The sequence below is a fragment of the Muntiacus reevesi genome, chromosome 10 (genome assembly GCF_963930625.1).
Source record: "Muntiacus reevesi chromosome 10, mMunRee1.1, whole genome shotgun sequence".
NCBI classification, from domain to species: domain Eukaryota; kingdom Metazoa; phylum Chordata; class Mammalia; order Artiodactyla; family Cervidae; genus Muntiacus; species Muntiacus reevesi.
The window spans coordinates 67,856,636-67,884,466 of NC_089258.1; the positions used below are offsets into that span (position 1 = coordinate 67,856,636).

The 27,831-nt window shown below is 39.6% G+C and overlaps 2 protein-coding genes across 3 annotated transcripts in view; one reads left to right on the forward strand and one right to left on the reverse strand.

Moving 5' to 3' along the window:
• Positions 1-22,311, reverse strand: part of GTF2E2 (general transcription factor IIE subunit 2) — a 79,732-nt gene extending 57,421 nt beyond the window's left edge. The window contains exons 1-2 of one of the 2 annotated variants that reach the window (XM_065947308.1): positions 22,057-22,308; positions 17,543-17,706 (exon numbers count right to left, since the gene is read on the reverse strand). In XM_065947308.1, coding sequence (XP_065803380.1) covers positions 17,543-17,702 — 160 coding nt within the window. In that variant the 5' untranslated portion in view covers positions 17,703-17,706; positions 22,057-22,308. Of the gene's footprint in view, positions 1-17,542; positions 17,707-22,056 lie in introns of both variants that reach the window. The other variant, XM_065947309.1, reaches the window with a different exon arrangement.
• SMIM18 (small integral membrane protein 18) lies at positions 1,780-8,665 on the forward strand. The gene is made up of 3 exons (XM_065947653.1): positions 1,780-1,836; positions 7,680-7,758; positions 8,209-8,665. Exon 3 carries the CDS (start codon positions 8,246-8,248, stop codon positions 8,540-8,542), a length of 297 nt encoding a protein of 98 aa, XP_065803725.1. The 5' UTR covers positions 1,780-1,836; positions 7,680-7,758; positions 8,209-8,245; the 3' UTR covers positions 8,543-8,665.
• Positions 22,312-27,831: the final 5,520 nt, after the last annotated feature.

A 27,831-nucleotide genomic window follows, 5' to 3' on the forward strand; every position in this document is an offset into this window, starting at 1 on the left:
CAGAAGCACACATTCTATTAGCAAGGAATCAGATCACATGCTATAAAGTTCCCATGTGGCTGATCCACAATGGAAGAGGTTAAATAAAAGCGGGGAGAGTCAATTTCTGGCACCAGTTTGGTAATAATAATTTAAACAAAAGGATGCATTAGAATAACCGCAAGTCAAATGGAACAACTGTCAGAGATCCAAAAGAACAGCTTCTAGAAGGCAGTATAATATTCCTTTGAGATTAGTTAGTGAAAAAGCTTTATTGAATATGATTTTTTTAGACTAAAATGAAACGTCATATGCAATTTTCCTTTAAGAATAACTGCTACAACTTTAATATAACTTAATTGACACATTAAAGTCTACTTTATGTTTTCTGAAATAACATTAAGAATGCCTTACAGGTGTGTCTTCACATTTCAATTATGATATACTTCCTACGTAATTCATTTTCCCAAGGTGTTCATGACACTTATAACAAACAGCAGTAACTAACCCTCACTGAACACTGACTACTGCCAAGTCATGCTAAAACGGTTTTCTCATTTAATCCCTCCCAGAAATCCTATTTAAGAGGTTTTTACTGTCTCATTTTAAACATAAGAAAACAGACTAATAAGTGGCAGACTAAAGATTCCAATCCAGTGGTAAACTGTGATGTGCCTGGTGTAAGAATCACTAGTTAGCATTTAACACAATTATTCCATTTCCAACTGGATATTTTGTCAGAATACAGGAATTCATAAATACATATTTAGTGAATTCTTATTAAAGTAATACATTCATCCTATAATAGTAAATGAACAGCTCACTGGGAAGACTATGAATAGCTAAGGACAAAATGCTAAGGATAAGCACCAAGCAAATGGTCAATCACAAAGCATGTACAGTTCTGTTCACCACAAGGTCTCCAGTGTTTAACTCAACACCAGGAGTAGTGAACAATAAATATTAGCTGACTGAACAAATGAACGTAGTAAGATGACTTCCACATACTCCTTTACTAGTCTCAGAAACAAATGTGACTTACTTAAAATTTTAAAAAATAAGTCTGCACAGCAAGCACTAACCCAGTCTGCAGCTATTCTAATGGCCACTCTCACAGATAAAAAGCTGACTGCTATACTTAGACCACAACTCTAATAAACCGTAATAGAAACATCATTCTATCTCTAAACATCCAGCTGAGGGTTCTTTTGCAATTTAACTTTCACAGACGGTTTTCTTAGTCTCGCTAATGTACCTTCCAAAGTTAACCCTCTCCCAACTAGTAGAGATAAAAACCTTTTTTCTTTTCTTTCTCCCTCAGAATTTCGTCTAAAGCAAACTACCACATGGAAATAATCCCTTCCAGAGAGCCTGATTTATATAAATGGCAAGTTGAAAGGAGAGAAAAGAGAGTATCATTTATGAGATTGCATGCACAACTCTGGAGGAAACACTACGCTGGAGAACCTGGACTGCTGGTTTCCCAGGTTACTGCCTCTCTGGAGATGAGCTTCTAGCCTGAGCCCTTAAATAACCACCGAAGGATCAGAAACGCTACAGCTAAACACTAAGGGGTCATCAATTTGTTACTCACAAATTCCTATGCAGAAATTTAGCTTAAAAACAACAACAAAACATGAGGCCTACAGAGGGGGTGACAGCTGAGAACCCAGACAGCTCTATTCAAGTTTATGAATGATTTACTCGGGGCGGCAGGACTGCATGCAAACGCACACGGAGAACCGTCAGCTGCCCTGCGGCCCAGCCAATGGCAGCGCAGCTCCATCTCAGCTGGGCGCCGGACTGCACTGCAAACAGACGGTACCACCGCCTCAGCCGCAGCCTTTCGGACGGGAGGTAGGTTCCGCGATCTTTTCATTTAATAATGCATGCTCTTAGGATACAATAGGAGCATTTTACCATAACACCCAAGCAGAAAGCTTTGTTCCTACTGAAGGCCAAAAACCCTCTATTCTTGTCATTGTCTGGCAGGATTTTATTATGAAAACATGAAGACTGCCTTTGCTATTTGACAAGCGCCCTTACCATCTGCTGTGCCTTAATGGAAAATTCATGACATTTTCTATGAACCTGATCTATATAGCCAGACCTCAGAGTAAGCCATATGCATTTGATATTAAGAGATTACTTGCAAATTTCATTTTCACTGAGCTATTTCATTTCAGCAGTTTGGTCTGTCTTAACAAAGGATTTTTCTTGAAGAATCTAGACTAAAAGCAAATCCAGGACTAAAGCTTTCTGATTATACATACAAATTTAAAGCATTTATATTAAAGTTTGTTATATTTTAGAAAATATGAGAATATATTCAAAATTGTTTTTATTTGATTTTAAGTGTAGGTGCAGAGAAGGCCAATAATGACACTGTGATTTTTATATAAAAATAAAAAGACCACAAAAGTACCATTACTAGGCTGCATTATACTGAAGCAACAAGATGATTTTCAGAGCCAGAACTTTAGACTTTCATACATTTTAATTAAAATAATTTCCTACAGTCAAATTTTAAAGTCTATATTACTGTAACATACAAGTCATGCTATTATTAATTAAAAATCTACTTAATGTTTCATTTTTACATGTCACAGAAATATGTATTTATCACAGTATTGCAATATAATATTACAGTTATTCTTAAACTAATCTTCAAAAATAAATACACAGTAAATCTTTTTTGATAAGCTACATTTTAAAATGAAAATATGTCCTAAGAAGAATTGGTTAAGGGAGGGAGGAGGGTACCTTTTGAGGTAATAAGATTAGTTTCATAGCTCAGAGCCATCATTCATGTCTACTAAGAATTACTATCAACTTGTTGACCAAATTCAAATCCTATATGAATTTGAAATATTCAAGCATGAAAATTTAACTATTAGTAAATGCTAGAATTCTAAAATATTACCTATATATACTGACCTAAACATTCAACTTCTGCCCTTTTCTTTGCTGGTAAATCTATTTTAAATTGTAAAGGTTTTTTTTCATAATTTTTGTTCCTTCTATAATAATCAGTGTTCTGTCAGCATGAGAAAAGTATCCCCTACAAAGCCCAAAGGTTGCTGAAAGAAGATTTCTCCATACTCAGTACAATGTGGTTAATTGCTTAGGAAATACTCTTGCTTGCTACCCAAAGTAAGAGAGCTCAAAAACAGTATCAGATCAAATAAAAATAACTGTCAAATAGAACAGTTAACTCATAACTCAAACTTCAGACAGAAACTCCTACCTCCCAAACTGTCTTACCAGTATAATCAGCCTCCATCTTACTGGTAACTGTCTGTAGTTACACAGATGGAGGCTCACAGCCATTTCACCCAGCTAACTAGATACATGGCCCACCCAGACAGTTCCACAGTTGGGTGAGCTATTCTATATGTAAAAGCTATTACGATTAATTGATCATATTTCAAAGAGATATGCTTTTAAAGGCACCAGAAAATTCAACTCAAGGGCTTTCTCCATAAATAGAACAAAAAGCATAACTTTATTTCAATCTGGCAATTCAAAGGCTCCAGAACAGTTCCAAGTCCTATACCCGTAAATACTTCACTAGGGCCTTAAAATGGGAAGAAAATTAGGTGAAGGGAATTTATATTTAAAAAAACTAAAAATTATCTATATAATTGTATACATATGTATAACAGACTGTTCCCACCTTTGACTGTTTTCTCTCACTTTCTCGAAGGCACGTTTACAGCCTTTGCTGCATGTAAATTAACATTTTAATTTCAAAAACAGTATCACAATACAAGAAAATCCTATTGGTAAATGACTTTCTACATATCCGCATGCATGCTAAGTCGCTTCAGTTGTCTCCGACTCCATGCCACCCTATGGACTATAGCCCACCAGGCTCCTCTGTCCATGAGATTTTCCCGGCAAGAATACCGAAGTGGACTTCTATGCCCTCCTCCAGGGGATTTTCCCAACCCAGGTATCAAATCCGTGTCTCTTATGTCTCCTGTATTGGCAGGCAGGTTCTTTACCACTAGCACCACCTGGGAAGCCCCTCTACATACATATCTAATTATGTCTAACTCATCAAAAATCTAGATTTTACCTTAAACACACAAAATTATTAGAGTTCTAGTGTACTATGAAAGAATAAACCACATTACAGGTAAGGTGGAAAATAAATCTATATTACAGGGCTTACTTTTTCCAGGTTATGCCCAGAAGCTAACTAAAGGGTGAATGTTCTGAGTTGCTCATCAGTTAACACATTCACAAATGGCAAACTGTCATCATTCACAACATAAACCTGCTATGTATATACTCTGAAAACTGCTTAGATACCCATGACAAAAAACTTACAAGTTCCCTTGGAGGTGGCATATATGTCTATCCATAGTCACCATTCCAAGAATAATTATTATAAGCATGTTTGCATGTGGATAAAGTACGCAGTCTAGTCAAAGTTACGATGCACTAATTCTGTTTTAGAAGTAATCTAAACACAATAAACTATTAAAAGCTAAAGGCAAGGAGTATTTTTGACTTTGAATAACTACATTCAAGTAGTTCGAAAACCAAAAGATTATAACAAGGTACACCTTGACAAGTTTCACACATATCTCTATTACCTGACTCTACTCTCCAACCAACGCCACAAGTAATCATTGCTATTAATTTCTGTATATCCCCAAGATTCCTGTGCAGATCCAAGTAACTAAAAATACATATATTTCCCTTTCTCCTCCACATACTGTCCTGCACTTTGTTCAGTTAACAACATATCCTAAAGATCCTTCTGGGTCACTACGGTCACGCATTTATGCGTAACATTTGATTGTGTGACTATCTGTATTAATGTAACCAGTAGAACAGTTCAACGACAGGTACAAGTTAGCCTCAAGTAAGTGATGTAGTGTGTGTCTCTGCCCGCTTCTCGCCTCTCCTTATCTCTCCCATCCCATCTCTTTCCCTCCCTCCCGCTCTTTTTTTAAAAGGGAGAAGAGGACCCGAAAATTTTTTAAGCAGTTCACTTGTACCTCGAAAATAAATAGAATACAAAGTTCCTTAAGCCAACTTTCTAATCATTCTAAAATTTCATTTTGAAATAATAACTTAATTATTAAGTCTTTATAATTTCGCCCGGTCTTAAAAAGTCACCACAAATTTAAAAATACTTACTCAAAATAAATTAAAATACAAAGGAGTAAACTCAGTATAATTTCAACCAGGTATGACTTATACATTTTACACAGCCAATTTCTAGGAGAAAAAAAAAAATTAAAAGTTTGATATGTTAGGGAGGTAAGATTATAAATGATACTTTTTTATTTAAAATTGCTAGAATAATGTTTCTGCAATCAGTCATGAAAAACAGAAGTTTAAATTAATTATTAGGATAGGTTAGATCTGAGAGGTAAGATGTGGAAACTGCGTCACTCTACTCTCTCCTCCCTCCCCTGCCATTATTCTCCCTGCAGTCAGTTCTAATGTCAGATTTAGAAAAGAAATTTCCAAATTTTAAAAAGGAATCACAACCTGAAAGGCCTTAACACAACCTGAATCACAACCTGAAAGGCCTAAGGAATACTTTTTTATCTGTGCTAGAGAGGGCTAGGTGGGTCAAGGTAAAATTACTAGATAGGGCTCAAGTACTTCTTCCTGTTTTTACGCATCCACATAAGACACCCTTACCCCGATATCCCTAAGGCCTTCATCTTCTTCCTCTCCTTCTCCTCTATTAGCTCTGTTTTTCAAAAGGAAAACTCATTCATACTGAAGCAAAAATAACTAACAATCTGTGTTACCCCTCCAAGGAATATCTGCATTTCAGCAGTGCTAGAAATTCAAAAGGCTTTTTTTTCATTATTCAGGCATTGTGCACACGCACACCCGACACTCTTCTAGCTGCAAGTCTGGGTCAAAGGGAGGTAACCTGTCTCCCCCTGAGTTAGCTCCTATGGGCTACTTGACTATTTGTGGAAAAGGTGCTAAGATCAGAGGCAGCGACCGCACAGGGGAGGAAGGGTGGGCTACCAGGACCTTCACACTGCACAGCCCCGGCGTACGCTGTATCCTATCTGAAAGGCACCCACCACACACCAGACGTGACTGGTACTCCTGGAGCTGTGCAACTCTGCCTTCTACTGCGGTGTACTTGGAAAAGAAAAAACCAAAGGATAAAAGAGTAACTTTGAAAGGCTGGGTCTCCTGACATAGCCTGAAATCCCACTGGACAGAGGAGCCTAGGCTACAGTCGCAAAGAACAGGGGTAACAAATCAGAGTGGAACACAACTAAGGGACCAAACAACAACCACCACAAAACTGTAAGTCACTCCAATACCCGTGTGCCAGACAATGTGTTTTTGTATCTCCCATAAGCAATTGATTCAATTAATGTCCACTAGTCTCCCGTCTCTCATTTCAAGATGAAAGGTCACCAAGCATCATAAAACGGAAGAATTCTTAAATCCAACAAGAAAAAATGAACTTAAACCTTTACTTTTGCCCTCAGATCATCAATTTAACCTTCAAAATACACGAAAGAAGAAAGGAAGGAACCAAGTCCATCCAGAGGTGAAATGACTTGCCAAGCAAATCAGATTTAAAAGAAAAAAAAAAAAAAGCTTAGAAAATATTAGTTATATTAACTGCAAAGTTTTAAAGTTATATTTATAAGGAAAACAGAAATCTAAGGAATTAAACTGTTACATTTGAGGGGGCAAGGGGTTTAAGTTTTAATCTTTTTGGTGTGAAAATGATACTGCAGTTATATTTAAAAAAAGAGTCCTCACCTCTCAAGGTATACATACTGAAATATTCCTAGATAAAGTGACATGATGTCTGGAATCTGCCTCAAAATATTCCATGGGATGGAAGTGGGCAGAGATATAGACTGGCCAAGAGTTGAGAAATGAAGCTGTGTTATAAGTATGGTGATATTTACCATACACTTTCACACTACCTTGAAATTGTCTATAAACGAAACATACTCACACACAAGTTATCTCTAGCACTTAGAAAAGTATTTGCTACACAGCAGGTAAACACTTAATTTACAAGAATAAAAGTCTACCTACAACTATGTAGCAAAAAAAAAAAAAAAACCACACTAAATAATTCAATTCTTTCATAAAAGAAAGCATAGAAACTGACAACAGTCACTGAATTTAGGGAAGTGGGACTCTGGGGTTTTTTCCTCTCATTTCAAAAAGTTTCTTGGTATTTATGTATTTTAGAACTTCTTTCAAAAAGCTTAAAAAGATTATGTTTGAAGATTAAGATAATAAAAAGTCATTTTTTATTTTTAATACTATCAAATCTTCAATCCTTACGGTCCCGCTTAAGGCCCGACAAGTATCAGGTCAACAAGAGCAAAGCTCAATGCAAGAATAGTGAAACTTTAACTCCCTGGCTAATTTTGTGAAATGAAATAAAAATTTAATAATACATACCTGTGGAATGCTGAATCTGCCTGTTTTTTTTCTTAACTATTCCTGTCCATAGGCCATTTAGGTATTATGAAACATTTAAGATTATCATATGCATATATATATATACACACATATACGCATGCGTGTGTGTGTGTATACACGCATATGATAATATAACAAAAAAATCCTAAGATTAAGGTCTCTTCATAGGCAACTTTACTCTAAAATTGTATTATCCTTATTCTGAAAACTGTCATTATTTGGCTTTTCTTTCTCTACTATTTTTCACTCAGCCATTATTTCCTGATTCACATCACCTGTCTTGGAAGTTTAAAGGCGTGGAACTAAGACAGAATACACTGAACCAGGAAGGTGAGAAGGATCTACAAGGGTATGAGAAAAGCTTTTCTGGGGGTGATTTGAAGAACACAACTCTAAAATGCTAAGTTTTGGTTTTGATTTCTTTTTCTTTCAAATAATAGTTCTGTGACCACCGCTTTAGTCAAATTTTAAACCAATTCAGCTGCCTTTTTTCTCCCTCCATTAGCAGTTAACTTCTATATATGAATCTTGAAGATAAACACTTGTCCAGCAAGTGATATATATTAAAAAAAAAATGGTATGGTTTATAGAATTTTATACTCTATAAACATAGAAATATAGAAAAAATTCAAGAACACTATTTAGGTATTAATTCTGACAGAAAATAAGGAAGATTCACGCAGTCTATATAAACTAACAAATCTTAGAAGTTAGAAGTGAGATTTTAATTGACAAATTCGTTGAGTTTGGTTACATATATTCATTTTCTGCCTTCTATAGATTCAAAGGAGCGATATAAGAAGTAGAATCTCTAAGAATGGCCTCACTGAGCTCCAGCCTCTGGAATGAAACCACTACATCTGTTTATCAGTACCTTGGTTTTCAAGTTCAAAAAATTTACCCTTTCCATGATAACTGGAACACGGCCTGCTTTGTCATTTTGCTTTTATTTATATTTACAGTGGTTTCTTTAGTGGTGCTGGCTTTTCTTTATGAAGTGCTTGATTGCTGCTGCTGTGTGAAAAACAAAACTGTAAAAGACTTGAAAAATGAACCAAACCCTATTAGAAGTATGATGGACAACATCAGAAAACGTGAAACTGAAGTGGTCTAGTACTCTACACAGAATGAACAAAAGCTCTGAAAACAGTCTTCAATTATTGAGAAAAAAAAAGAAAAACTTCGGAGACCAGCTGTTAAAATATTGACTATGAATAATTAAAAGATTTCTACTAGAAGGGAAAAACAAGCTAAATATGCACTTTTTGTGTCTGTATCTATTTCATTAAATATACAATAAAACTTTGACAAATGAGTGTAATTGACCAACCTGTTCAAAATGACACTTCAGGGAATTCCCTGACAGTCCAGCGGTTAGGACTGGGCGCTTTCACCGCTGTGAGCCTGGGTTCAATCGCTGGCTGGGGAACTAAGAACCCACAACCTGCACAGTGCAGCCAAATGAATAAATTTTTAAAATAAAGTAAAATGACACTTCAAAAACTGGATTAGATTCTTAGAATTAAACACTAAGCATTAAAAGGTAAACTGAAAAACAAAAGAAAGGCTAATGATCCCAAAATGACTTACACCTAAACAAACCATGTGGACTAAAAAACAGTACTGTCATTACTGTGTTTTGGTAATTAAAATGCTACTTAAAATGCTTATCTAAGTCCAAAGAAAAATATTTCCACTTACATGTAGGACGCTACTTATTAAGCAGCAATATTTTCTAGCTAATTACAGACAACTTATATAGTTTTAAAGACTTAAGTTTTAGGTAGAATTAGTGTGAAAGACTCAAAATACTCAGCAAGGTCACAAGGACACTTGGATACACATTTCACAAAACCAACTTACTCTTTAGTAAGAAATTCATGATCTAAGATGAGCTATTTTCAAACTGAAACGCACTAGCACACCTCCTAATTTCACTTCTCAAGTTTGTCCTTTCATTATGCCTCTCATATTCACACTCTCAAGAACTAAGATACCTTACTGCATTAAGAACTAATGCAAAAAGACTGCTAAAAATGTCAAAACATAGGACCACTTAACACTTGTTAATATGTCAGTTTTATTACTTGAAATGCCAAAGGCTGTACAGTATTAAATTTTATAACCCCGATACTATTTCACTACAAGCCATGAGCAAACCAAAGTATGGTTTTAACCACTAAAACTGTCCTTAAGCCAGAAACATCACCTCTGGAAATTTATTCAGACAAGTTAGTTCAAAAGAAAAAAACTCAAGATACAAGGATGTTTACAATAGCATTATTCAAAATAACAACAAAAAAAATGGAAGCAACAGCCTGTAACTAAATGTGTCACATCAACTTTATAGATTAAGAAGCTACTGAAAATTATGGCAAAATAGAAAAAATTTGATATGTGAAGTGAAAAATATAATTTTCAATTTAAAGAGCCCTACATGTCAGTGTGAAATCGCTTATCCAGAGTATTTATATATTTTAAAGTCTGTATTGAATTTGTTACAATGTTGTTTCTGTTTAGTTTTGGGCCACCAGGCATGTAGATCTTAGCTCCCCGACCAGGGATCGAACCCCCTACATTGGGAGGTGAAGTCTTAACCCCAGGGAAGTACCCAGAGTATTTATTTTCTATATTTTTCTTCTAACATTAGAAACTAACACAAAACACATAATCAACTTTCCAAGGACTTCTGAAACTTAGATATACAAAATATTTTGGTAACCAGGAGCAATTCTGAGCAATTGTTAAAATCACATTTTCATAAATTGAAAAACTTGGGGTCTGTGCCATAGATAGGAAGCATACAGGTCCTTTAATAACTAGACTTTTTGATCATGAACATTATCTTTTCCCTATCTTACTCTGTAATTTAACTCGTTCAAAAAATATGTATTGCTTGCTTCTATGTGAGAGTGATTAGGTTACAATAGGAAACAGATAATCATGGCTCAGTGGGAAAAGAATCTTCCTGCAATGCAGGAGACACAGGAGATGCAAGTTCAATCCCTGCGTCAGGAAGATCCCCTGGAGGAGGTCATGGCAACCCACTCCAGAATTCTGGTCTGGAGAATCTCCCATGGGGAAAATCCATGGACTGAGGAGCCTGGCAGGACTACAGCCCAAAGGGTTGCAAAGAATCGGACATGACTGAGCGGGCTAAGCATGCACCGTCATGCAATTACAGCAGCGCAAACAGCTTTGTCAGAAACAGGGAGTGCTGTGGGAACTCAAAGGCTAAACAATGAACACAAACTGGCAAGTGGGAAAGACTTTTAGGCTGAAAACTAAGGGGGAAACAGGAGCTCACCAAAGGAAAGAGGGAGGAGGTAAGAGAGAATGTTCCATGAAGAGGAAATATTATGACCAAAGACCAAGAGGCAAAAGAAAGCCAAGCATGTTGGAGGGGCTACAAGCCAGTGACACTAGGACCGAGCATAAGAACAATGGGCTCTCAGATTCATCAGCAGAAAATCACTGACTGTAGTGAACAGAACGGCCAGGAGACAGGCTACGCCCAGAGACCCGGCAGGCAGCTGACCAGGCAGTCCAGCGATAGCGACCCAAGCTAGGGCGGTATGGCAGTCTTTGGTGTTCACACCCAGTATCCCCAGCTCCCCTCTCACTCAGCACGTGGACGCGGTGGGGTATACAGCCCTGTGATGAGGGCTGGTCAATGAGCTGTGAGAGGAAGCCATGTGTGTCACCTCCAAGTGCTACTCTCTCAGTCGTGTCCGATTCTTTGCGACCCCACGGACTGCAGCCCGCCAGGCTCCTCTGTCCATGGGATTCTCCAGGCAAGAATACTGGAGTGGTTGCCATTCCATTCTCCAGGGGATTTTCCAGACCCAGGGATCGAACCCAGGTCTCCTGCATTGCAGGCGGATTCTTTATCATCTGGGCCACCAGGGAAGTCCAAACCAGAGCATTTAAGTGCCAATCAAGATTTTCCAGAGTACTCTTTCCCTCGGTCATTGAAACCAACATTTGAAGTATCCCCTACTATGTCAGTTTGGGTCCTTGAGTGACTATAATGAGTTAAGACCCCTGTCAACATATGACAAACATGTGATATGAAACAGAAACAAACCTTCGCTGTTTTAAGCCACTGGGGTTTTTGGAGCAAAGATATTCTTACTCAGATGCTCACTCATGTCCAACTCTGCAACCCCACAGACTGTAGCCCGCCAGGCTCCTCCATCCACGAGATCCTCCAGGCAAGAATACTGGAGTGGGTCATCATTTCCTTCGCCAAAAGATATTCTTAAGTAGATAAGAGACTACTTCTAAGAGTACATTTCTGCTAATGCTTAAAACAGTTTCTAAAATTTTGTTTGTGCATGTGTGTTCAGTCATTCATTCATGTCCAATTCTTTGAGATCCCATGGACTGTAGCCTGCCAAGCTCCTCTGTCCATGGAATTTTCCAGTCAAGAATACTGGAGTAGGTTGCCATTTCCTTTTCCAAGAAATCTTCCCAACTCAGGGATCAAACTAAAATCTACATCTCCTGCATTGCAGGCTGATTCTTTACCATTGTGCCCCTTTTGGGAAGCCCAAAATGTTCTTTACTACGAATGAAGTCAGTCTGAATTTCATGAGGGACCTCTGACAGTCCAGCGGTTAAGACTCCCTGCTCCCTATGCAGGGCCCACAGGGGGGATCCCTGGGGAGCACAAGACAGCCAAAAAATTAAACTTAAGAACAAAAAGAATTTTGATTTAAATTTAACTAAAAGGAGAGATAATCAAACCTAATGTATGTGCTAGTAAGAATGATAAACTGGCTTTGATAGAAAGATTGGCTCTGCTTTAACATTAGTTAGTAAAACAGTCTGAAAACCACGTAAGATGACATCAGTAAAGATTACTACTGCTACAGTTTGAAGTAAATAATTTCTGTTGTGAACTAAGTTACACTGATCTAGTTCTCTAAAAAGTAAAATATTAAGAGTAAACTAAACCCAAAATAAGCAGAAGGGAAGAAATTATGAAGTAGAAATAAATAAAATTTTTAAAAACCAGAAAAACAGAGAAAAAGCAATGAAACCAAGAGTTAGTTTTTTATTTAAAAAAAGATCAACAGAATTGACAAACCTTTAAGTGAGACTGACCAAAACAAATAAACAACAACAAAACTCCTAAAATCAGAAACTAAAGTGGGGAGGGATGGCACTACCGATCATACAGAAATCAAACGGTTCCAAGGGAACAGTCTGAAAAGCTCTGGACAATGTAGATGATGAAATGGACAAACTCCTAAGAAAGACACAGAGTACCAAAACTTACTCAAGAAAAAGAAAATCTGAACAGATCTATAGGAAGAAATTTCTATGAAGAGCATCGCACAAAGCAAAGTTCAGGCCCAAAAGGCTTTCCACGTGAATTTTATCAAATATTTAAGAAGAAATTTTTATCAAACCTTTCCAGAGAACAGAGGAAAAGAGAATACCTGACAAATCATTTTATGGCCAGAAATACTCCAACAGGCACAAAAAAACTACAGACCATATCATATCCCTCACGAATAAAGATACAGAAATCCTGTACAAAACATCTACAAAGTGAATCCTACAACAAATAAAAAGGATTATAAACCACAACCAAGTAGAATTTATTCCAAGACTATAAAGTTGGTTTAACAACTAAAAATCAATTAGCATAATATCCACATTAATAAAGAAAAAGAACATGATGTTAATGGATGCCAAACAAGCATTTAATAGTAGCCACTACACATTTATATTAACAGTTCTCAACAAACTAAACAGAAATAGAGGGGAACTCCCTGCTGCTAACAACATATTACAACATGAAAGACTGAATGCTTTCCCCCTAAGATTAGGAACAAGGCAAAGATATTCCCACTTACTACTATCAGTAGCCAATATTGACAAGAAAAGAAAGGCTGAAGTGAACTTCCTGTTCACAAATGACATGATCTTACATGTGCTTGTGCTCAGTCACTATGCCACACTGTGCAACCCCGTGGACGGCAGCCCGCCAGGCTCCTCCGTCCACAGGATTCTCCAGGCAAGAGTACTGGACTGGGTTGCCGTTTCCTTCTGCAAGGGATCTTCCTGACCCGGGGACTGATCCTGGTTCCTGGATTGGGAGGTAGGTTCTTTACTGCTGGACCACCAGGGAAGCCCCAATCTCACATAATCCGTAAAACTTCACACCAAAAAACTAGAAATAATGAGTTCAGCAAAGTTGCAGGGTTCAAGAACAATGTACACAAATATAGTGTATTTCTAATAGCAGCAATTAACAATCCAAATACCAAATTAAGAAAATAATTTCATTCACAATATAAAAAAAATTTAGAATTTAATAAATAAAGCAAGTCTTACACATTAAAAACTACAAAGCACTGCTGAAAGAAATAAGAAACTTAAATAAAAGCAAAAACAGCCATATTAACTGGCTGCAAGACTTACTATTGTTAAGGTAGCAATTCTCAATGCAATCTCCATCAAAATCATAAGTGACTCTCTCACAAATGAAAACAAGCTGATCCTAAAATTTATATGGAAATGCAAAGGATCTAGGAGAAACCAAAACAACCTTGAAAAAGATAACAGGACTGAAGGACTTATACCTCCCAATTCCAAAATGTTATCAGAATGCTACAGCTATCAGGAGACTGTGGTACTGGCATCAGTTCAGTCGCTCAGTTGTATCCAATTCTTTGTGACCCCATGGACTGCAGCACGCCAGGCCTCCCTGTCCATCACCAACTCCCAGAGCTTACCCAAACTCATGTCCATTAAGTCAGTGATGCCATCCAACCATCTCACCCTCTGTCGTCCCCTTCTCCTCCCACCTTCAATCTTTCCCAGCATCAGGGTCTTTTCCAATGAGTCAGTTCTTCACATCAGGTGGCCAAAGTATTGGAGTTTCAGCTTCAACATCAGTCCTTCCAATGAATATTCAGGACTGATTTCCTTTAGGATCAACTGGTTGGATCTCCTTCCAGTCCAAAGGACACTCAAGAGTCTTCTCCAACACCGCAGTTCAAAAGCATCAATTCTTCAGCGATCAGCTTTCTTTAGAGTCCAACTCTCACATCCACACATGACTACTGGAAAAACCATAGCTTTGACTAAACTGACCATTGTTGGCAAAGTAATGTCTCTGCTTTTTAATATGCTATTTAAGTTGGTCATAACTTTCCTTCCAAGGAGCAAGCGTCTTTTAATTTCATGGCTGCGGTCACCAACTGCAGTGATTTTGGAGCCCAAAAAAACTAGTCTGTCGCTGTTTCCACTGTTTCCCCATCTATGTGCCATGAAGTGATGGGACCAGATGCCATGATCTTAGTTTCCGAATGTTGAGTTTTAAGTCAACTTTTTCACTCTCCTCTTTCACTGTCATCAAGAGACTCTTTAGTTCTTCTTCGCTTTCTGCCATAAGGGTGGTGTCATCTGCATATCTGAGGTTATTGATATTTCTCCCTGCAATCTTGATTCCAGCTTGTGCTTCATCCAGCCCAGCGTTTCTCATGATGTACTCTGCATGTAAGTTAAATAAGCAGGGTGACAATACACAGCCTTGACGTACTCCTTTAACTATTTGGAACCAGTCTGTTGTTCCATGCCCAGTTCTAACTGTTGCTTCTTGACCTGCATACAGGCTTCTCAGGAGGCAGGTCAGGTGGTCTGGTATTCCCATCTCTTTAAGAATTTTCCACAATTTGTCATGAACCACACAAAGGCTTTGATGTAGCCAATAAAGCAGAAGCAGGTGTTTTTCTGGAACTCTCTTGCTTCTTCGATGATCCAGCAGATATTGGCAATTTGATCTCTGGTTCCTCTGCCTTTTCTAAAAACAGCTTGAACATCTGGAAGTTCTCGGTTCACGTATTGCTGAAGCCTGGCTTGGAGAATTTTGATCATTACTTTACTAGCATGTGAGATGAGTGCAATGGTGCAGTAGGTTGAGCATTCTTTGACATTGCCTTTCTTTGGGGTTGGAATGAAAACTGACCTTTTCCAGTCCTGTGGCCACTTCTGAGTTTTCCAAATTTGTTGGCATATTGAGTGCAGCATTCTCACAGCATCATCTTTTAGGATTTGAAATAGCTCAACTGGAATTCCATCACCACCACTAGCTTTTTTCGTAGTGACACTTCCTAAGGCCCACTTGACTTCCCATTCCAGGATGTCTGGCTCTAGGTCAGTGATCACACCACTGTGATTATCTGGGCCATGAAGATCTTTTTTGTCCAGTTCTTCTGTGTATTCTTGCCACCTCTTCTTAATATCTTCTGCTTCTGTTATGTCCATACCATTTCTGTCCTTTATTGTGCCCATCTTTGCATGAGGCTAGACATATGAGTCAATGGAAACTAATTGAGATTCCAGAAGAAAAAAAAAAAACCTCATCTGTAGTCAACTGATATTCAACAAGGGTGCCAATGCAAGTCAAAAGTGAAAAGCAAGTGGTTCCCCCCTCCAAGAAATTGCACAGGGACAACTGAATAACCACACACAAGAAGATTTATTTAGACTCCTACATTAAAATCACACATTAAGAAATCAACTCAATGGATCACAGGCCTAAATATCAAAGTTAAAACTATAAAACTCTTAGAAGAAAAGACAGGAGTGAATATTTTTATGAGCTTAGGTTAGGCAAAGATTTCTTAAATATGCCACCAGAAACACATGTAAGGGAATTCCACAAGATGGTCCAGTGGTTAGAACTCCACACTTTCATTACCAAGGCCTGGATTCAATCACTGGTCAGAGAACTAAGATCTCGAAAGCCACAGCATGCATCTCTACCTGCCTCCAGAAAAACAACTTTTACAAATCAATAGGAAGACAACTCAATTTTTTCATATGAGCAAAAAACAATCTGAATACACATTTCATCAAAAGACACATGAATGATCAATAGCACATGAAATTTTATTCATACTAAAACCACAATGATATCATTTCACACCCACTAGAAAGGCTATAATCAAAATGGCAAGGATGAGAAAAAAAAGATTCCTCATGCATTGATGGTGAAATGTAATACGGTACAGCCATTCTGATAATTTCTTAAAAAGTTGAACATAAATTTACCACATAACCCAGAAATTACACTCAGGTCTCTTTCCCAGAGGAAGTAAACACACGCCCATACAAAGACTTGCAGGTGAATGCCCCCAGCAGCACTGTTCATAACAGCCAAAAAGCAGAAATACTCCCAATGGCCATTAACAGGGAAAGGATACGCAAATTGTGGCAGATCCATTCAGTGAAATACCCTTCAGCAATAAAAATGCCATGAAATGCTGATATATGGGATGACACAGATGGACACTCAATAAAGAATCAGCAAAATGAATCACACAACAAAGGATTACACACCATGACCAAGTGGGATTTATTCCAAGAATGCAAGGTTGGTTTAACATCTGAAAATCAATTAATATTAAATAATACCATACTAATTAACTGGAGTAGGTTGCCATTTAATTAAATGGGGTAAGCAATGGCAGACCACTCCAGTGGTCTTGCCTGGAAAATTCCATGAACAGAGGAGCCTGACGGGCTACAGTTCACAGGGTCACAAAGCCTGAGCATGGCGCAGCACACGTCACCGTGTTAACGAAGAACAAGAACATCATCATCATCTCAGCAGATGCCAGGAAAAACAAGCCACAGACTGAAGAACATATTCTGCACAATTTCATTCACATGTAATGTCCAGAAAAGGCAGAAAGTAGATTATCAGTTATCAGGGACTGAGGTGGAAACAAGGACTGACTACCAATTGGCACAAGGAATCTTTTGAGGGTGATGGAAATGTTCAAAAATTTAATGCAGTAACAGCTGTACAACACTGCAAACTTATTAAAAATCTTTGAATTATACACTTAAAATGAGTGAACTATAAGGTACGTAATTTAAACCTCAATGAAGGTTTTTTTTTTTAAGATAATAACCTAAATTCTAATTACAAAACAACTATTAACATCTTAAGAGCAAAAAAACTCATCATTTCAGCCATTATACTTAACAAACTATCTAAGAATCAATACGAATGTTGAACTAAAAAATGAATTTACCACGACTAAGTGGGTCCCTGAAAAATAAAAACTAAACAGTCAGTTCTACTAACCAGAATTTTGTTTAGAGCCCGATGATCCTCCATGTTCTAGCTTTGCTTTTTTCTTCTTTGATGATGACGCCTCAGAAGACACAGAACGTTTTTCTACTACAGGAGTGGAAAGAGCTCGTTTTTTGAACAGCTCCCGTTCTCTCAAAAGGCTTGGATCCATAATGCTGCAAAGGTAAAAACAAGTTTTTTTAATACAGATTCAAGTCACTCAAATCTATATGCCAAATCCACAGTTCTCAACAAAAGTTACTTCCCAAACAAAATTACCTTTTATTACTAGTTCTCTAGGACTTGTATTCATTCACTTCCTCATTCACTAAAAAAAAAAAAAAAAAAAACAACCTTTAATTTGTGCCTGTTATGCGCCAAGCACTGCACTAGGCACTAGTAAAGAAAAATAGGATTATTCTCTAAAGCTCCAGAACTTACGCTGTCCAAGACGACCGCCACTGGCTGAAGTGCCAATTGAGCACCTTAAATGGGGACAGAGTTGAGATGTACTCTAAGTGTAAAATACACACCAGATTTAAAAAGACTCAATACAAGGACTTCCCTGATACCCCAGTGGTTAAGACTGCACTGACAATATAGCAAACACAGGTTCAGTCCCTGGTCAGGGAAGGGAAGGGAAGATCCCTGAATGGCATGAGGTGCAGCCAAAAAACTAAAGACTCAGTATAGTGAAAAAATGTTTTAAATTACTGAAATATTTTAAATGGACTATGTGATAACTAGAGATTAATGTAAAAATATTTTGGATATACTGAGTTAAGTAAAATATTAATTTGCCCTATTTTTTCTTTTTTCTTAAATTAAGGCCACTAGAAAATTTTAAATTACATGTGTGGCTGACACTCACAGCTCATATGGTATTCCTACTGGACAATGGTGCTTCGGAGCACTGGGCGGAAATTAGAAGACAGATTTAGGCTCATTGCAAAAATAGAACCATCAGAATTAGCTGTTAATTAAAAGGCATATTTTCAAACTGGTGGACTATCATAAACAAAGAAGAGGTTGGATTAATATTTGTTAAGAAATATCTACAGAAAACTCCTGATTTGGAGGGAGGTGGGACTAGATAGATTTCTTTGGATTTTTTTCCGTTTTAGAGTTCAACATTCTGAGCAACTTCAGTACAACCAGAGAAACCACAGGTTATTCAACAAGTATTTTTTTTTTCCATTTATCTTTATTAGTTGGAGGCTAATTACTTTACAATATTGTAGTGGGTTTTGCCATACATTGACATGAATCAGCCATGGTTTTACATGTATTCCCCATCCCGATCCCCCCTCCCACCTCCCTCTCTACCCGCTCCCTCTGGTTCTTACAAGTATTTTAAAACACTCCTCTCTTGTCTGAACTCTTCCTAGAACCCTACGGAGAGTCTCAGAAGTACACAAGATGACTATGTAAATGATTTCTACACTATTTAGACTAGTGTTCATAAGCAAACTCTCAGAGGAAATGTAACGGAGCAGGACCCTATGGTCCTTGCCCCCACCAAGTCCTCTGCCTGCCTTTTCTCTGTGGAAAACTTCAAAGTTTAATCAGAGAAGTGAAGAAACAAAGGAAAACAATCAAAGGAGACTAAATAATAATAACGTAGTCAGTAAGCATAGTCAAGGACCTTCAGTTCCCTCTCAATACTACAGATAGTATTCTGAGCCATATCCTGTGAGCCTGTCTTACAGATCCTGAAACCCAGGTGGGAGAAGTTACTACCTGATGACCACACTCTACCCGCAACAGAAGCTGCCACAATTCCGAGAACCGGCCTCAAAGAAACGCGAACAAACGGACTCTGGAACTGAAGATTAACTGTACCTAAAGCAGCCAAGGTGCCGCTGGTCAGACCACCGATGGCCAACGTGAAGGTGACTGTGCTGTTTCTGCAACAGCCCCCTTCTTTTATCTACAAAAGCTCTTGCCCCACCGCCAACGGGAGAGGGGGAGGCGGCGCAGTGAGTCGGCCTTTGGACAGACATATGCCCTCTCCCGGCCTGCTTTATTCCAAAGAAGCAAACTCTCCTTTCCTCCGACCTGGCCTGCTTACTGGCTTTTGAGCGGTGAGTAGCCAGACCCCACACACCCTTCTGTGACAAAAAAGAGACTCTTACACTTTGAAAGCTTCCAGGCATGGGGTAGCTCAATAAATATTGTGTAAATGACTAACAAACAGAAGAACATCTTTAAATTGCCCTAGCCTCACTGTTAATAGTTCTACAAGCCTTTATTAAATGTCTTCTGTTTGTGGGGCACTGCACTGCAGCCTTTGGAAAGTTCTGGAAGATAAATCCTTGCCTTCAAGAAACCTACGTTTGAGAACATGAATGCACTCAGCACCTCGCTTAAAAAGCAACGAATAAATAAAACGTGACTTAGCGTGCTAAAAGTTAAAAACGTAAGCACTGAATATCACTCAATCATGAAAAAGAATGAAATACTGCTATATGCACAATATGGACCTAGAGATTATCACACTAAGCAAAGTCTGAAAAAGAAAGACAAATAGCATACGATTTCATTACTTGTGGAATCTAAAAGATGACATAAAGGAACATATCTACAAAACAAAAACAGACTCATAATTGTAGAGAACAAGCTTGTGGTTGTCAAGCAAGAAGGGGAATAGAGAAGGGAAGAGTTGGGAGTTTCGGATTAGCCGATGCAAAATATTATACAGAATGGATAAACAGGTCCTACTGTACAGTACAGGGAACTATGTCCACTATCCTGTGATAAACCATAATGGAAAAGAATATGACAGAGTATATGTTTAACTAAGCCACTCTGCTATACAGCAGAAATTAGAAACACTGTAAATTAACTATACTTCAATAAAATTTTATAAAAGCACTGATAAGAAATAAACTTGTCAAACTTCAGGAAAGGAGAGAAGAATCACTGACCCTGGACCTTGAATCTAAGACCTCCCTAAATTCTGACCCCTAACAGTGACATGACCTAGGGAATCCACTAGACCTCGCTAAATCCAATTTCATCTTAAGGAAAATGAGGATACTACCAATGCTGTCTACATCTAGCCCAATTCTAAGAATAAAATGAGAAAATGTTTGTGAAAGTGGTTTTGTAAGTAGCAAAGCTAGACCAACGTGTTATTTCAGAACTATTATTTTGACTTGGATCTGAAAAGAAATAACCCAATGATTATACTCAGGTGAGGAAGGTAGGAGACAGTCTTGGGGGAGGGAAAGTATATTAGAACAAGAAAGAATTCCCGAATGATGTGGTGGGGGGAAGGGAGGGGGGAAACAAGCCTAAAACAACAAACACCTGCTGATTTCACCTTGTAAAGACAGATTATTAACCCAGGCTTTTATAACCACGATTTTAACACAGATTTAAATAAAAGTCTTACAGTTTACAAAGACCTGGATGTTTACAGCATTTGATCCTCACAACTCTATGAGATACCATGTATTTATGCTATTACACCTGAAGAGGCAGAGTTAAGATCACACAGCTGAAAGTACACAGCCTGGACGCCAGGAGACTGATTCCTAAACAAGGTGCTCCTTATTCCAGACCTAAATGCTGATAAAAGCCTCCAAAACAAAAGCGACCTGAGTGGTATGGGTAAAGTTCAACGGTCCCTAGAACAGAGGGTTTCATGTCTTCCACCTTTTGTCAGAAGACTACTCCGCACCTGAAGAGTTTCACATGTACTGACCTATGTGATAACAGGACACATCAACCTCCCCGTTTTACACTAAAACACACATCACTGCCACAACTCAGAGAGTTCACGTGTTCCCCCGCTGAGAAGCCAAGAGTTCAGCGAAAATCTTTTAACTGCAAAACCCACATTCCTCCCATTTTACCATGTGACTTTACCATTTATCCACTTTATCATTTGATTTCTTTCAATCTTTCTACTCTTTCCTCTCTTGCTTCACTTGCCTGCCTGAGCCTCGCAGGGGCCAATATTGTTTTGAATAGCCGGCAAGCTGAGAAGAAGAGACTGACTAGCCCTGAAAAGACAGAAACGTAGAGGTGGAAGGGGAAAAAGTACAGCAGCGACTTGTTTTGGAAAATGTCTTTAGACTTTGCAGAAAACTATTATAACTCAAGGTTAGGAATCATTCCAAACTAGGTTTCCAAGAGGCAACTGAAAAAAAAAAAAAAAATCCGTGAAGGAGCACCTAAATCACAGCCTCTATTTGGCTGGGCGCCGCGGTTCCCCGAACTCCACACACCTGGCCCGTGCGGCTACAGCTAATGTTAAGTTTGGGGGCTCAGGAGAGGCACGACCAGCTCTCCAATTCGATAATTTCCCCTCTTTCCAACCCAAAACTTTGCTCACTGACCCTCCGGCCTCAGAAACAATGCTCCCGAGCAGCTGTAACCGGGTTAAGCGTTTCGGGCAAGAAACCGCAGCCCCAGCTCCCCGGGGGATGGGAGGCCGCGTGCCCCCGGGAAGGGGAGGAGGCCCCGAAAAACAACAGGCTGCGGCTCCGCGCCCCAAACCCGGCGTCCGCAGCTCCTACCTGAGCCCGGAGGGCCGCCCCACGCGCCCCGCCGCCGCCTCCCAGCGCCTCCGCCTGGACCAGCCGCCCACGCCCGCGTGGCTGCCGCTTCGGGCTCGTTGTCAGCGCCTCCACCGCCCAGCACGCATGCCCAGCGCTGCCCCGCCAGCTCGGGGGTCTCCGCACTGGCGGCGGCGGCGGCTGAGGCGGCGACTCTTCCCCCGGCTCCGCCCGCCACTTCCTGATCTGGCCGCTGGAAGCTCAGTCCCGGTAGGCACCGCGGCGCCTCGGCCTCCGAGAAGGCGCATGCGTCATCCCGTGCTCCGCCCAGGTATCGCGGGAGGGAAATCTACCAACTTGTGCGTCCTGATCTCCATGACAACGGGAGGATGCCTGGGGGCGGGACGTAACTAGGAATTGAGTCACTTCTGTTCAGTCCCTCAGTCGTGTCCGACTTTTCGCGACCCCGTGGACTGCAGCACGCCAGGCCTCCCTGTCCATCACCAACTCCCGGAGTTGAGTAGCCGCAGCTAAAACGGTGCGACTTTACATTAGATGCCATTCACCGTCACCTAAAATTCGGAGAACATTGTTCCAGCTCTCTCTCTCTACACACCTGAGTGAAACAATAGACCCAGTGAAACTAAATGACTGGTGCGAGATAGCACAGCTAGCAAAGGCAAATTCTGAAGCAAATTCCGGTTTCTGAACTCCGAATCCCCATCCCTGTAAACACTCACACTCTTAAAAAAAAAAAAAAAAAAAAAAACCACTCGCACTCTTAGAAAAGGATTTGGGATTCAGCAGCAGCGTAAAGGGGTAAAAACAAAAATAAAGCGGCTAAAAAGACAACTGCCCTTGTCCACAGCCTGCAGTGTATTGGAGTGTGTCAAATTGTGCTGCTGGCCTTGCCTCACTCCTGCAGCCTGAAGCGACCGCCTAGCCAGGGCTCTTCTATTTTATACCTGTTCTTTACTTAATGCTCGTTACTCCTCAAGCTACTTGTGTTTCGGTTTTCACATCTGGGAAGTGGAAATGATAAGTGAGCTACAGCAATGGGTTACTTTCATTGGACTGTTGTGAAGGTTGAATGAGATAATAAATAAATTTTTAATCAAAATTTGGAAATAAAGCCAAAAGATGATTGTGTAGGTTTGTTTTTTACATTTTTATTGTATTTATTTGGCTGAAGCATCATTGTGATACGCAGGCTCCTGCTTTAGTTGTGGAGCGAGGGCTTAGTTGCCCAGCAGCATGTGGGATCTTAGTTCCCCTACCAGGGATTGAACCCACAGCCCCCCTCATTGGAAGGCAACCAGGGAAGTCCCTGTATGGCTTTTTAAAATTGATTTCATTCTATAGAATTTTGTAGTAAACACACTTCATATTCATTTGACACCCTCGGGAAACATAACTTCATTTGGATAACAATTTATTAGGACTCAAAGGTTTTATAACCCAGGAAAAACTGATGAGGTGTAACGAGGAGGAGCAGTTATACACTGAAAAAAAAATTCCAAAGCTTAAAATTACATTGGCCTGAGAAACATGAGCCAGTTTTGTATAAATTTATTTTTATTTCATCCCTCCCCCAGTGATTATGTAAGTCCCAATTTACCATGTAAGTCCCAATTTACTCATGGAATCTGTTCTACCATTCTGCTAGCTTCCTTCTTAATGAATGAGAGAATTCCTATAAATGAACAGTGGCTAGATCATATATGCTGACAAAACTCTGGCCCACTTGAGAAACCAAGCCACAACTCTGCAGCAATCAGCTCAGAATGGTCAAGATTTACTCAAAGGCTGCCAACTTCCCTATTTCAGACATCCTTCCTCCAAGTTCCCCTTCCAGCACATACTAGAAGCATCCCCCCCCCCTTTTTTCCCACTATAAAGCTTCCCCTCTCCATGATTGCTTTTGAATCTCTGCCAAATGCAAGAGATGGTGACTGACTCTCTTGCTTAATATTGTAGCAAGGGATGTGGTCTCTGTTCTCATTTGAGTGGTCTTCAATTTTTACTAGTGTTTAATTGTCACCCTGCTTATTTAACTTATATATGCAGAGTACATCATGAGAAACACTGGGCTGGAAGAAGCACAAGCTGGAATCAAGACTGCTGGGAGAAATATCAATAACCTCAGATATGCAGATGACACCATGCTTACGGCGGAGAGTGAAGAGGAACTAAAAAACCTCTTGATGAAAGTGAAAGAGGAGAGTGAAAAAGTTGGCTTAAAGCTCAACATTCAGAAACGTAAGATCATGGCATCTGGTCCCATCACTTCATGGGAAATAGATGGGGAGACAGTGGAAACAGTCAGACTTTATTTTTTTGGGCTCGAAAATCACTGCAGATGGTGATTGCAGCCATGAGATTAAAAGACGCTTACTCCTTGGAAGGAAAGTTATGACCAACCTAGACAGCATATTAAAAAGCAGAGACATTACTTTGCCAACAAAGGTCCGTCTAGTCGAGGCTATGGTTTTTCCGGTGGACATGTATGGATGTGAGAGTTGGACTATGAAGAAAGCTGAATGCCAAAGAATTGATGCTTTTGAACTGTGGTGTTGGAGAAGACTCTTGAGAGTCCCGTGGACTGCAAGGAGATCAAACCAGTCCGTCCTAAAGATCAATCCTGGGTGTTCATTGGAAGGACTGATGCTGAAGCTGAAACTCCAATACTTCGGCCACCTCATGCGAACAGCTGACTCATTGGAAAAGACCCTGATGCTGGGAAGGATTGGGGGCAGGAGGAGAAGGGGACGACAGAGGATGAGATGGTTGGATGGCATCACCGACTCGATGGACATGAGTTTGAGTAAACTCATGGTGATGGACAGGGAGGCCTGGCGTGCTGCGATTCATGGGGTCGCAAAGAGTGGGACACAACTGAGTGACTGAATTGAACTGAACTGAATAAAACTTGGATACATACATGCTGCTTACTAATCACTTGAGACAGAATTTTAACAATTAGAGAATCATCCTTTGACAGAACTAGATTTACCAGATGGACAGCATGCAAGGAAGTTAGAAGATAAACTAAGGTACTAACGTACATTAAAATTCTGAAGAGTTTGAGCAAATGCCAATTCAAATTAGCCCCAAACCAAAAATGGTTAGCACTCCACTGACAGAAACAAGGGGAAAGGTTTTTTACAGAGAAGGCAAGGAAGCAAATCAAAGAAAGTATAGACTGGTTACAGCTCTTAAGTGACTGCCTTATTGGAAAATCCTAGTTGGCTGTTGGTGATTAGTTTTTAAGTTTAATTTTTTTGGATTCCAGTGACTCTGCCTTAGGTTATCATTTCACGTGTAGACTTACCAAGGCTTTGGAGCCACCCAAAGCCACCGATGGCCTCCTTGTTTAAGTAATTGGACAAAATGCTCACAAGCATTCCTTTATTTCAACATTCTGTCTCATTTCAGGCAGTTGGAACACCTATGTGGTGGTGGTGGTGGTCTAGTTGCTAAGTCGTGTACAACTCTTGTGACCCCATGGAACGTAGCCCACCAGGCTCTTCTGTCCATGGGGTTTCCCAGGCAAGAATACTGGAATGGACTGCCATTTCCTTTTCCAGAGGATCTTCCTGACCCAGGGATTGAACCCAGGTCTCCTGCACTGAAAGCAGTCTCCTGCATTGCAGGTGGATTCTTTACCAACTGAGTCAGCCCAGAAGCCCTGGAACACCTATAGGACATGTTAACCCTTCTAATGCCAAATTAGAATATGTTGCTTATAATACAAACCCTCAATCTCAACTGCCCCCACCTTTACCCCAATATTATGGCTGTTATTATCACTGTCCAACTAGAACCCTCTCCTAAACACCCCCAGCAAACCATTAAAATAAATAAATGATCAACAACATTAACCAGTGGCATCATTCCTCTTTACACTGGCAATTTCCTGTGATGAAGTCATAACACTGAAAGCAATGACTGCATTCATACAAAACACTTTTGGGTTACATCCTGCACTTTGAAGGTACTCTTCAAGTGATACCAAAGATTAAGTCCCTATATGGCCTGTAAATAGGCCATTTTTTTCCATTTATTTTTATTAGTTGGAAGCTAATTACTTTACAATATTGTAGTGGTTTTTGTCATACATTGACATGAATCAGCCATGGATTTACATGTATTCCCCTTCCCCAATCCCCCCTCCCACCTCCCTGTCCACCCGATTCCTCTGGGTCTTCCCAGTACACCAGGCCCGAGCACTTGTCTCATGCATCCAGCCTGGGCTGGTGATCTGTTTCACCCTAGATAATATACATGTTTTGATGCTGTTCTCTCAATGCATCCCACCCTCGCCTTCTCCCACAGAGTCCAAAAGTCTGTTCTGTACATCTGTATCTCTTTTTCTGTTTTGCATATAGGGTTATCGTTACCATCTTTCTAAATTCCATATATATGCGTTAGTATACAGTATTGGTCTTTATCTTTCTGGCTTACTTCACTCTGTATGATGGGCTCCAGTTTCATCCATCCCATTAGAACTGATTCAAATGAATTCTTTTTAATGGCCAAGTAATATTCCATGGTGTATATGTACCACAGCTTCCTTATCCATTCATCTGCTGATGGGCATCTAGGTTGCTTCCATGTCCTGGCTATTATAAACAGTGCTGCGATGAACATTGGGGTGCATGTGTCTCTTTCAGATCTGGTTTCCTTGGTGTGTATGCCCAGAAGTGGGATTGCTGGGTCATATGGCAGTTCTAATTCCAGTTTTTTAAGGAATCTCCACACTGTTCTCCATAGCGGCTGTACTAGTTTGCATTCCCACCAACAGTGTAAGAGGGTTCCCTTTTCTCCACACCCTCTCCAGCATTTATTGCTTGTAGACTTTTGAGTAGCAGCCATCCTGACTGGCGTGTAATGGTACCTAATTGAGGTTTTGATTTACGTTTCTCTGATAATGAGTGATGTTGAGCATCTTTTCATGTGTTTGTTAGCCATCTGTATGTCTTCTTTGGAGAAATATCTGTTTAGTTCTTTGGCCCATTTTTTGATTGGGTGGGTCATTTATTTTTCTGGAATTGAGCTGCAGGAGTTGCTTCTATATTTTTGAGATTAATCCTTTGTCTGTTGCTTCATTTGCTATTATTTTCTCCCAATCTGAGGGCTGTCTTTTCACCTTGCTTATAGTTTCCTTTGTTGTGCAAAAGCTTTTAAGTCTCATTAGGTCCCATTTGTTTATTTTTGCTTTTATTTCCAATATTCTGGGAGGTGGGTCATAGAGGATCCTGCTGTGATTTATGTCAAGAGTGTTTTGCCTTAAATAGGCCATTTTTGTGTCAAACATACTTACATGTAGACAAGACACTTACCAATGAACTAAAGAAGGATTCTGTTTTTATCTGCTGGTAATGTTGACTATGTGATGACTGAATGATAACCACGTTTCCAAGCATCAGCCCAAATTAGCCTGATTTCAGGGAATTCAAGATGTGAGGTTAAACGTACAGACATTCATTCTGACTTCTCATCCTTGTTACACAACATAGACACCATGCGGATGGCTTCTGAAGCAACCTCTAGTCAGGGCTCAGGGAAGGAATAGGAAAAACATTTCACTCTGAGGTGATGTGAGGGACGTGATCACTTATAGGGATGGCTATTTGTGTACCATCTTCACAACTGATGCTTCAATAGTTTAATTATTCTGGCCTCAATATTTCCAGGTCAGAAGGGTGTGGTGAATGTCAAATTATATGAAGAAGGATCCAAGCTACTAATGCAATAGCAATTTATGTCTTATCTCATGAATGCTTAAAATACACT

What these genes read in the sequence shown, in the direction of transcription:
- SMIM18 (XM_065947653.1), top strand. Translation starts at nt 8,246, where the DNA reads ATGGCCTCACTGAGCTCCAGCCTCTGGAATGAAACCACTACATCTGTT.